Source organism: Monodon monoceros, unplaced genomic scaffold (genome assembly GCF_005190385.1).
Source record: "Monodon monoceros isolate NGI ecotype Baffin Bay Population unplaced genomic scaffold, NGI_Narwhal_1 Super_Scaffold_21, whole genome shotgun sequence".
NCBI classification, from domain to species: domain Eukaryota; kingdom Metazoa; phylum Chordata; class Mammalia; order Artiodactyla; family Monodontidae; genus Monodon; species Monodon monoceros.
The window spans coordinates 170825360-170836895 of NW_021703778.1; the positions used below are offsets into that span (position 1 = coordinate 170825360).

An 11536-nucleotide genomic window follows, 5' to 3' on the forward strand; every position below is an offset into this window, starting at 1 on the left:
CCTTCTCCTCCCTAAAGCTCCAGGAGGCCCTCTGTAGGGTGGCCAGACCCGCCCCATGGTAAGTCTCAGCGTCAACCTCCCTGGCGCTGGGAGCTGCTCTACCCATAGGGAGACAGAGGCCGTGCCCACCGCACTCCCACCCACCAAGCCCCACACGGGGCAGTGTGGCAGAGGGGTCGGAGACAAGCCTTCCCTGTGTGGGTACCCAGCCCCCGGAGTACAGTCTGGGAAGAGGGGAGGCCCTCCCCACCCCGCCCCGGATGTTCCAGGGCCCCAGCTGCCTGCCCCTCCCCCTAGCCCGTGTCCAAGTTGCTCCTGGACACCAAATGGACCCAGTCCAACTTGTCTTTCCCTTTCTTTCCCCTGCCCGCCCCCTGCTGGAGCTGCTGGAGGGCAGGCAGGAAGGAGGCCAGCCTGCCCAGCCCAGTGGCGTGGGCACAGCCCCAGCTCCAACTCTGGTCCCCCTGGGCCCGAGGCTCAGTGCTCCCAGAGTCCCAGGTAGGACTTGGCCTTGGGCCAGGACAGGTCAGGGCAGGATGGGCAGCTGGTAGGAAGGGCCCTGGGGAGGTGGGGAAGGGGGCAGGGGCTGCCTGGGAGGACAGAGGGAGGGAGGAGTGGGGCGGAGGCACAGAGCACTGGAGGGAGTCACCACACCAGGGTCTGTGTCCCAAAGGCCAGTATCACCTGGACCTTGGGCCTGTCCTCACCTGCACTAGCGTCTGTGGGAGCCAGATGGTCCTGAGCACCTTGTCCGATGTCCTGGAATCCCAAGGTGTGAGGTGTAGCCTGCCAGCCCAAGGAACAGAAGCACATCCACCGGAACAGCTGACAGCCCTGAGGGCAAAGCACTGCTGTCCTGAGCCTCCCTGGGGCCAGAGGGCTTGTGGGTTGGTGGTCTCGCTGGATGCCCACAGAGGGTCCAGAGGAACCAGTCTTGCCTCTGCGCCAGCCCACGTCTTCCCCACGCACCACCACCACCGCCACATCCCAGGCAGCTCCGAAGGCTCTCCCAGCCCGTGGTGGCTTTTTAATTTTCTGAGGCTAAATGTGGAAAGGGGGTAGGGGGTACTGCCCCATGCCCCTAGCCCAGTTCCTGTGTGGGTAGGGGCAGGGCACAGGTCCGAGACTGGCACCCCGAAGAAATCAAGGAAGCAGGGCTGGAGGGTCTGTGCAACAAAAGTTGGGGCTTCCTCGGCCCCTGCCCGGGAAGGGGCAACCTCGGGCCCCCAAAACGCCTCTCAGAGACCAGCCAAGTAGAAGACTTCTCTCCCTATTCCCCCCCGCCTCCCCCGCAAAAAATAAGGCAAGGAACCGATTTGCCAACTCAGAGGTGCCCTGCGGGGGTGGGGAGCAGGCAGGGGGGACGCCACCCCCCCAGCCAGGTTTGGAGCGGGGAGAATTCCCTAACCCACCTGAAGAACCCCCCTTACCCACGGTGGTGAGGGGCGGTGCGGGGCCGCTGAGAAGAGCGGGGAGGAGGCTGCCTTTCCTCTGGGTGGGAAGTTCCCCGGCTGCGCAGCCCCCAACGCCGCCACCCCAGGCAGCAGAGAAATCGCCTGGCTGGAAGAAAGAGCAAAGGGTCTACCTTCACGCCCCGGCCTTCCTTCCACTCGGGTCTTGACCTGCTGGAGCCACGGTCCCAGGTGGGAGCTCGCGGGTCAGAGGGTCCCGCCAAGGCCGCGAAAACCGGAGGAGAGGACCTCTGCCCAAGATGGGCATCTCCCCCCGCGCCCGCTGGGGCCCGGTGAGTCCTAGGTTGGGGGCTCCTTGCCCCGAGGTTGACTCCCCCGGACTTGTGTCCTCGCCGCCGCCGCCGAGAGCGGTGCCCTCGCCGGGTACGGCCCAGCGAGCTCCCACCTCCGCCCGGGGCGCGAGCGCTGTCTCCGTCCCGGGAAGAAGTTAGGCGGCCGGTCCCCGGGGCGGGTGGCGCACGGGACGCAGGCGGCAGTGGCGCCGGACTCGGGCTCAGCCACCGCCGCCCCAGGCGAGTCCCCGCGACCGCGAGGGCGTCCCGGGAGGCTCGACTCCCCAGGGGTCCAAATCGCTCGCGACCGAGTCCAGGCCTCGCCCCGGGGGGCAAGGCGGGCCGAGGCTCGGCGGGCCTGGCTCCCGGCTTCGGGGACCCCAGGTCAAGGTACTCCCCGCCCCGCCGCCCCAAGCCGCCGACCCCGCGCCGCGCGCAGCGAGTCATCAGCAGATCTCGGACACGGCGGCAGGGCCGACCCCGGCCCCACGGAGTTGGGGAGTTGCCCCGCATCCTAAAAGCCTCCACACACATTCCCCGTTGAGAGTACGCACTTCCCGCGTCCCGGCGCCTCCGCAGTGAGTCGAGCCGCAGCGCTCCGGGTCAGCGAAGGTGGCTCAGCGCGGGCGCTCCAGTCTCGACGTTCCCGGGGCAGAGAGCAACGTCCGGGGACGCACGGGACGGGTGCGCCCGGCGGCCGGGTTTGCGCCGGGCGAGGCGAGCGGCAAGAGGGGAGCGCTCCGGCGTTCAGGCAACAGCTACCCCTAGTGGGAGAGCCGCCCGGGGCCGCCGCCGCCCCGCGCCCGCCGCCCAGCGCCCCGCGCCCGCCGCATCCCGCGCCCGGAGCGCTCCCGGCTCAGCTGGGGCGCAGGGACGGTGCTGCCTTCCCCGGCCCTCTGCGTCTCCGGCGCCGGGCGGTAACGGGCCCGCCGGCTCTGCCCTCCGCACCTCCCCGCCGGGCCCCGGAGGCCGCTGACCCGAGAACTGCGGCGCCGAGCCGGGGCGCGATGGGACGGGGCGGGCGCGGCCGGGGCGGCGCTCGGCGGCCTCGGGCGGCTGCGGGGGTCGCAGAGCACGGTGTGCGTGGCGGGGCGATGCGGGGGGCGGCCGTGTGCGAGGCGCGAGTGTGAGCGCGCGCGGGAGGCGGGCGGGCTCCGGAAGGCGAGCGGCACCCGCGGGCGAACGCGGCAGGCGGCGGGGGCCCAAAGTTGCCTCCTCGCGGGCCCGCGTCCCTGGCGGGGCGGGAGCCAGGGCCGGCGAAGCTGCGGCCGCGGACCCGGCCTCCCGCGGCACCTGGGCAGCGGCCCCGCACGAGCAGCAGCGGCGGGGGCGGCGTTGGCGGCGGCGCGCGGGAAGCGAACCGGAGCTCCGGCGCAGCGCGGCGGCCGCCGGGGAGCTCGGCTCAGGTGCGCGGCGAGGGGGGCGCGGGCCGGAACTGGGCCGCCGGGACCGGGACGGCGCGGCGCTCGCGCTTGCCGGAGGACCTCTGCCGCGGACCGGGTCCCAGCTTCAGCTGCCCGTCCCGGGCGCCCGCTGAGGTCCGGGTTACCCGCCCCCGCGAGCGGGCTTCGGGGCCCGGCCCCGCCCCCGCCGGCCCCCGGCCGGGCCGCCCCGCCCTCCGGCCGCGGGTGCCAGCGCTCGGCCCGCGATTTCTAAGGCACTGGCCGCGCCGCCGGGCGATCCCTCCGGGCTCCAGTTGCAAGGGGGCGGACCCGGGCCGGAGGTGGAGTCTCCCGCCAATTGAAGCCTCGGCTATAAATTGAGCTCCCCGCAGAGCCCAAGCCCAGATGCCTCGCCAAGCCACCCCGCGTTTGGTGGTGGGGGAAGGTAGAGGGTCCCAGGGGGCTCTGGGGGGCGCCGCCACCATGCTCCGCTCCCTGCTGCTTCACTCCCTGAGGCTCTGCGCCCAGACCGCCTCGTGCCTCGTGCTCTTCCCGCGCTTCCTCGGCACGGCCTTCATGCTCTGGCTGCTCGACTTCCTGTGCATCCGCAAGCATTTACTGGGCCGCCGACGCCGGGGTCAGCCCCAAACTGAAGTGGAGCTCAACAGCGATGGCGAGGAGATGCCCCCCCGACGACCCGCCTATCTGCGTGTCCGACGACAACCGCCTGTGCACCCTGGCGTCGCTGAGGGCAGTGTGGCACGGCCAGAAGTTGGATTTCTTCAAGCAGGCACACGAAGGCGGTCCGGCGCCCAACTCCGAGGTGGTCCTGCCCGACGGCTTCCAGAACCAGCACATCCTCGACTACGCCCGAGGAAACCGCCCGCTGGTGCTCAATTTCGGCAGCTGCACCTGACCACCGTTCATGGCGCGTATGAGCGCCTTCCAGCGCCTGGTCACCAAGTATCAGCGCGACGTGGACTTCCTCATCATCTACATTGAGGAAGCGCACCCCTCGGACGGCTGGGTCACCACGGACTCTCCCTACAGCATCCCGCAGCACCGCAGCCTGGAGGACCGGGTCAGCGCAGCGCGGGTACTGCAGCAGGGTGCTCCCGAATGCTCTCTCGTCCTCGACACCATGGCCAACTCTAGCAGCTCCGCCTACGGCGCCTACTTCGAGCGCCTCTATGTCATCCAGAGTGGCACCATTATGTACCAGGGCGGCCGTGGCCCTGATGGCTACCAGGTCTCCGAGCTGCGCACCTGGCTGGAGTGCTACGATGAGCAGCTGCATGGCCCTCAGACCCGTCGAGTGTAAACAGCCAATGGACAATTGACTGAACTTGGCGGGCTATGCCTTCGAGCCTTCGAAGCCCACGTGCAAACGCACCCAAACAAAGGCAGGCTTGGTGAGGGCCCAGTGACACAGCTGTGCTGAGCCATGGATCTGAGGCTGAGTCTGCGCTCTCAGCCAAGCCACCTGAAGACTCTCCTCCCCCCCCCCCCCCCCCCCCCAGACTCTGCCTTTGTGACTGCCCTTGCCTGTACTTGCCTGGCTCGCTCTAAATCCCCTTCTGAGTGCGGAGGCAGCGCCACCCTTGCCTGTGTGCCCCTGGACTTGTCCTCGCAGAGGCCCCTGCCACGCGATCTCACACGCCCTCCTCAGAAGAGAATAGCCAGTGTGCCTTTAGCCAGGCGCAGTGGCCCCGCGCGAAGAGACTGGCTGCGCCCGCGCGCCCTGAGCGCAGCTGGGTTCCAGCAGCGCGAGCCGCTCGCCTTAGTTGCCTGGCACCCACACCTGTCGCGCACGGGGAAGGGATGCCCTGCTGCTTTTGTGTCTATTTCTTGTCCCCGAGTTGGGGGAGGAGGTTTGGGGTGGGGAGGGGTGGGCAGGGTTATTTCCCCTCCCTTTATTTTCGGTGCTCACGAGCCCCGCTGCTGATGACGAACTGTCTCTAACTGGTCTTGACCACGAGCTGGTTCTGAATTGCAGGAGGCTCGCAGTAGCGCCTAAAACGAGAGGGGAAAGTGCTCTGGGTTTCCATGTGGAAACCGCGTCGACGGGGTGGGAGAGGGAGGTTGGGGAACTGCTTCGGGACAGAGGAATACGGCTTGGGAGGCATTGGCGAGGTTCGCAGCGCCCCAGGGAGAAGGAAGGGGCTGGGGCTCCTGGCACACGGGGTTTGAGTGGTGGAGTCTGGGGGGGAGAGCCTGGGAACCCCGAACGAGGGGTCTCCCAGGCAAAGCTGCCGACTGCGGGGCCAGAAAACGGGGGGTCCCTGATCCGAAGGCCATTTTAGTGAGTGTTTTACTGGAAATATTCCCTGTATATAAACTTCTTTTTACACTACAACAATAAAGGCTTGAAGTAAATTGCTTTCGGGTTGCCTTTGGTCCCTTTATTTTTTCTTCCCTCTGAATAGCGGTAGTAATTAAACACAAATCTCTCCTCTCCCTCGCGCCCCCATAGTGACCCTGGGGGGGAAGGGTGGAGAGAAGGAGCCTACGCTAGCGGGGGCGCTGGAGGGGAAGGAAGAAGGAAAGGGGTCCGTGGCGGTGCCCGGGAGGCGCACAGGCACGCACGCAACCGCGGTGGGGAACGTGAGGTCGCGAGGAGAGCTAAGAAGTCGAGCCCGGCTGGGTCCTGGAAGGAGGCGGGAGAGGCAGCGGGGCCCGCACTTGCCACCGCGCGCGCGCACACACGCACGCAGTTACAGCTGACCCTGCAGCCTCCCATCTAACTTTCCCCAGCGACAGTCGATGGGGGGAGGGGACGGTGTGGGGGAGGGCCGGGGGACTTTGGACCCGGTAGGTCTGGGCTCACGCCCACCGCGGGCACCTCTGCGCACCTGGATCCTCCCTAACCCCCTTCTAGCACCTCCCTACTCCCTCGCGCCCTTCTCGAACCTACAAGATTGTCTCCCCCACCCCCCAATCTCCGCCTGGCTGCTGGGGTCCCCGGGAGGCGCTACTAGAATAGCGCAAGGTGGCGGAGGGAGGGGCGACGGGGGAGGGAGAGCGGGCCTGCAGCGCCATCGCTCTAGCAGCAGCTCCTACTGCGGGGCGGGGGTGGCGCCGCGTGCGCCCCCTGCCCAGGACACACACCCCTCTTGCCCCTCCGCCGCTTCCCCAAGTTCAAGCCAAACCTCGTCACCACCCCCAACGCGCTCGGGTCTGGGAAGCTGAGGAGAGCGTGGTGGCTGAGCTGAGGGAGACCAGAAAGAGAGGGATGGTGGTGGCCGGGACCGGGGCTGGGAGAGGAGGGGGTCGTGGCTTTGGGCATAGACCCCCGCCCGCTGCCCAGGCCAGGCGCTCTGCCGCAGTCCCCGCTCTCACTATCTCCCCTGTTGCTCCCCAGGTGAGGAAGACTCCGGGAGAGCGAGATTAGCTCGGCCCCCCTCCCTCTGCTATTGACCCCTTGAGCAGAAAAGTGGGTCGGGGGAGACAGAGGAAGGAGCGCTGAGGAGGGAGTCCGTGGACCGGGAGTCGGGGTAGGCGAGCAGCCTAACCTCCCCGGCCAGAGAACCCAGGACCATCCCAGTCCCGGGAAGGGGCGGGGGGCGGTGTCGGTGAGCGCCTGGGTGTGAGCGCTCGCGCTTGAAGCTGGGGCGTGGGGTAGTGGGGGTCTGCGGGGATGAGTGGAGGAGAAAGGCCCCTGCTCCACCAACGCCGCCTCCAATTTCCCGCCCAGCCCCCATGCCGCTCCTCCGTGAAACTTTTTGGAACTGACACCCTGAGCTGGGGAATTTTTTTTTTTTTGCTTTAAAAAGTATTTAAATTGAAAAAAAATTACTTTTAAGAAAAACTTGGCACAGATGGTATTTCTGCGTCTCCTCCCATCCCCCTCCTCCCGCGCGCTTCTTCTCACCCCAAAACCCCCAAGAAGAATACTGAGCAAGCGGCGGGGAAGCGCCCGGACGCCGGGGAGGACCCGCCCAGAGCTCTTGCGCGCGCCGCCCGGCGGTGGGGGGGGGGGGGGCGCTTGGTGGCCGGGAGGAAGCGGAGGGAAGCCCGGGACGGCGGGGCGCCGCCGAGGGGTTCCCACTGCGTGCTCGGGCAGCTCCTCGACCCGGTCCTCCACTTGGGGGACTAGTTGGACGCGCTGAGCGCCCTGCCCTCCCCGTGGAGGCTGCGCCCCCTAAGCCTCCTCGGGCTTCCCGGACCGAAACTCGGAGCGCTCGGCGCCGGGACCTGCGGCTCCTGCCGCAGCCTGCGCGGCCCGGTGCGCTCACCGCTCCAGGGGCGCCCCGGCCACCCCTCTCTTCTTTCTCTCCTCCGGCCTCTGTCTCCCTTCCTCCCCTTCATCAGTCCGTTGCCTTCTCGCTCTTCCTTTTCCCTCCTTTTCTTGTTTCTTTCTCTCCTTTCTTTTTCCCCCTTTAAAACCTCCCCTTCTTACAAAAAGAATGCATGCTCATTGCCGAAAACACAGAAAAGTCCCAAGAAAATAAAATCAACCTAAGGTAACCTCCTGGTGTGTGCACTTTCTCACTTGCCTCTCGCATTCAAGAACGGGATTATCCTTTTACAGGCTGGCATTAACTTTTGACTCCCTGGCACCCCTCTTTCCGTGCACCCCTCCCCTCTTTCCCTGTCTGTAAATAAGTATTGAATGACTCCAGGCCACGTCTTGGACCAGAGGGCCAGAGATGGCTCCATGGGCGCCCCAGGTGGGAGGGATGCTTCATTGTTGTAAACATTCTTCAAACTGTGCCCAAGGCTCTACACACTTTCACCCCGCTAGCACATTTCTTAAAGTGAAATTGCTAGACACATGCACATCTATAAGATGCCTGTTCTGCCACATTTTGCTAAACTGCCTTCTAGAAAATCTATTTGATTTTATTGTTTTGTATTTTCCCGGTGCGCGCTCTCTCTGCCTTATTTTTAAGTGAAAAATATGAAGATACGACATAAATGCATTTTCAATATTAAATTTTAAATACAGAAGAACATACAGCAGAAAGTGCTTGCTTAGATCAGGAGTTTTCAAACTGCATGTCACGTCCCAGCGGTGGGTCAAAAACAACTTCTCAGATCAAGTCAAGCATTTTGGAGAACTGAAATGGAATCAATACCATGTAAACACCAAGGTACATGTCACCTAAGGTAACTATGGTTTCCTGAAACTTTGTTTTAACTGTGCGTGTGTGTGTGTGCACGTGTGCACACACACAAGCAATGTGGCTGATGTGAAATGTATTTCTCCCGAGGGACTAAAAATGTTTGGAAATGTTTGAAAGCCACCACCAACTGTCCCCAGTCTTTCCATCTCCAGACGGCCCCTGTGAACTGTTTTGTGTGTTTCCTTCCAGACTCTACTTCACCGATTGACAACCCTATCCAAGCACATTCTCAGATCCAGTTTCCGTCATTCTGTCGTCAGGATCATGCTGCAGAGTGTCTGACGATCACCCACACCGGCCCCACACACTTTTCATGCCGTTCCCTATCCCGGCATCCTCTGCCCATCCATACATCTAGTCTCAGCAGGTCTGTGCCTGCAGGATAACTTGTGCCAGGCACCATTTAGATGTCTGAGTGCCCCCCACCCCCAGAAGGAACTCATCTCTGCCCTCAAGGGATGCTCAGAGCAATGGGCAGGAGGGGGTGAGACAGCCGTCATTCTTATCATTACCATCACCAGCATCATCATTAGTATTTTCAAGGTCCATGTCAGCTTAGCACACGGTTTAGCCTTAAGCAGGGAGAGGGGCATGAAAGGAGTTCCTAGAGAAGGTCTTATTTGCCCCTTGAAGACACAAGTGCCTCCTCCAGGCAGACGGCGAAGGAAGGGCATCCTTGGCAGAGGGCACTGCCAGTGCAAAGCCACGGAGACGTAAAAGTGCAAGTTGTGTTCAGAAAACAATACCTGAAGGAAATAAACTGTTGGGTAAAGGGCTAGTTAGGTAACCAAGAGGTCCGTGGCCTCCTATTTATAGTATCCAGACATCCATCTGCAGAGAAGTAACATTTCCAACTGTGGGACTACCCACACGTGCCATAGTAGGAAGTGACATCTGAGTGTTTGATCTAGGGGCCAGGCACTGGGCAGAGTGCTTTATCAGAATTATTGGATTTGGTCATCCTCACATCCCTCTTAGATGAGTACGATCATTAGCCCCATTTCAAGGATGAAGAAACTGAGACTTGGCGTGGTTGGAGTGAGCTGGGCCAAGGGGTTATGGGCTGAATTGTGTCCACCCCCAAAAGTCATATGTCGAAGTCCTAACCCCTAGCCCCTCAGAATGTGACCTTATTTGGAGACAGGATCTTTAAAGAGGTAATAAGTTAGTATGAGGGCATCGGGGTGGGCCCTAATCCAATCTGACTGGTGTCCTTAAAAGAAGAGCTTAAGACACAGACACACACAGAGGGATGACCGTGTGAGGACACAGGGAGAAGACGGCCATCTACGAGCCAAGGAGAGAGCCCTCAGGAGAAACCAACTCTGCTGACACCTTGATCTCAGACTCACAGCCTCCAGAATTGTGAGCATAAATTCCTGTTGTTTAAGTCACGCAGTCCGTGGGACTTTGTGACAGCAGCCCTACAAAGTGAAATACAAGATCATGGACTAGAAAGCAGCTTTGACCACAGGCCTCTCTGCCCCTAGTGTCCGGGGTTTAACATCAGGCTACACAGAGTCCCTCTCACAGTGGCTAAATGATCAAGGACCTCGAGTCTCCCCCATGCAGACCGTTTGCTCCCTCTGTGGTTACATGAAAACGCAGCTCGTAGGACAGTGGGTCTGATTTGGGCAGTGAGTGTGCGTGCTCGTTTTTAATATCTGCAAAGAAACACACACATGCAGCTCTGGAAAAATCTATCCCAAGGAATTCACAGTAGCTGTCTCTGTGTGGGCGGGCTTATGAGTGTTGTCTTACTTTCTTCTTGTTGCTTGTCTGTAGCCTGTGATTTTTCTGTAGTGAACGTGTATTGCTCTTATGACAGAAAAATAAGACTAAAAACAGAAAAAACAATGGCTGTAGCAAGTAGAAACCCAGATGTCAGGGCAGAGAGAGGTTCTGGCTGGAGATGGGGAGCTCTGGACCAGACCCAGGGGTGGGAGGTGGGCGCTGGGTGGGGTGGCGCTGAGATAAGAGACATTGGAAAGGGAGGAAGGGGATAAGGCTGCTAAACAAAGTACAGGACATCAGTTAAATTTGAATTTCAGATAAACAACAAAAATTTTTTTAGTATAGGTATATCCCAAATATTGCATGGATACACTTTTACTAAACCAAAATTATTCATTGTTTATCTGAAATGCAAATTTAACTGGACATCCTGCCTTGTTTTTTTTCTAAATGTGACAGTCCTAAGGGGGGAGGTGACAATAATGCAATCTCTCAGGCCCAGGCAGGGCCAGCCTCAGAGCTCAAAGGACCAGAGGTGGGAAAGGTAAAGCCGTGGTCTCTAAGATCTTGAGCTCCATCTTCCAGAGGCAGCTGGGCCTCTGTGGCCAGAGAGAGGCCCCCAGACTCCCCAGGGACTGTACCTGGCGACCTGGAGCCAAGGAAGAAAGGGCCATCAGTTCAGCCAGTTATGTCATTTGCAGGGCCCAGTGCAAAAGGAAAATGCAGAGCCCCTTGTACAAAAAGCAGGGGGCAAGGGGCCAGTAAAAGTACAAAATATAACACATTTTCCTTTCTTTCCTGGTACCTCAACTTGTGGTGTTTATTTGTTACTTAACATCATTATCAATAACGAAAAATTAGCATTTTGGATGGTGTATTAGTCTGGGTTCTCCAGAGAAACAGAGCCAACGGGAGAGAGAGGGAGAGAGATTTACGATAAGGAATTGGCTCATGTGATTATGGAGGCTGACAAGTCCAAGATTTGCCGTGGGCAACCCAGAGGCCCGGAGGGCCGTTCACATAAGTTCTAGTCCAAGTCCGAAGGCCCAAGACCCAGGAGAGCTGATGGAATAAGTCCCAGTCTGAGTCTGAGTCTGAAGGCAGAAGAAGACTGACGTCCCAGCCCCAAGACAGTCAGGCAGAAAGAGCGAATTCTCCCTCCCTCCCTTTTATCCTGGTCAGGCCCTCAACTGATTGGAGGAGGCCCACCCACACTGAGAGAGCAATCTGCTTTCCTTAGTCTCCTCAGATTCCAATGTTAACCTCATCCAGAAACACCCCACAGACTCACACAGAACCATGTTTGGCCAAATGACTGGACACCCCACAGCCCAGTCAAGTTGACTCATAACGTTGACCATCTCAGATTATTAGCACGAATTTTGCCATTCATCTTTCCAGTTTTAAAGGCAAGTAGAAGAGCATTTAGTCCATAGCATGGAATCACTGAAATTACACGCTTTGTACTTTGTAGCTCATACCTGCCCCTGTATTTCATCCTCACCAGCACAGTGGAAATACTGTGCAAACCTGACTCAGCTGCTTCCATC

General features: G+C 60.6%; 2 protein-coding genes across 2 annotated transcripts; one reads left to right on the forward strand and one right to left on the reverse strand.

Annotated features, from left to right (window-relative positions):
- Nucleotides 1–280: 280 nt before the first annotated feature.
- LOC114903944 lies at nucleotides 281–2577 on the reverse strand. Its single transcript, XM_029237167.1, has 4 exons — nucleotides 2573–2577; nucleotides 2299–2508; nucleotides 1431–1560; nucleotides 281–834 (listed from the first exon to the last, which is right to left on the reverse strand). The coding sequence occupies exons 1-4, from the start codon at nucleotides 2575–2577 to the stop codon at nucleotides 646–648; spliced, it is 534 nt and encodes a 177-aa protein (XP_029093000.1). The 3' UTR covers nucleotides 281–645.
- A 954-nt stretch (nucleotides 2578–3531) lies between these two features.
- DIO3 (iodothyronine deiodinase 3) lies at nucleotides 3532–4447 on the forward strand. Its single transcript, XM_029239440.1, is given in 2 exon segments — nucleotides 3532–3810; nucleotides 3812–4447. Coding segments are annotated over 2 exon segments (915 nt in total).
- The last annotated feature ends 7089 nt before the right edge of the window (nucleotides 4448–11536 follow it).

What these genes read in the sequence shown, in the direction of transcription:
- LOC114903944 (XM_029237167.1), bottom strand. An exon ending in GAGGCGCCGGGACGCGGGAA is followed by an intron (nt 1,561 to 2,298) that starts GTGCGTACTCTC and finishes TCTTTCTTCCAG; the next exon opens with CCAGGCGATTTCTCTGCTGC. An exon ending in ACCGCCCCTCACCACCGTGG is followed by an intron (nt 835 to 1,430) that starts GTAAGGGGGGTT and finishes CTTTGCCCTCAG; the next exon opens with GGCTGTCAGCTGTTCCGGTG.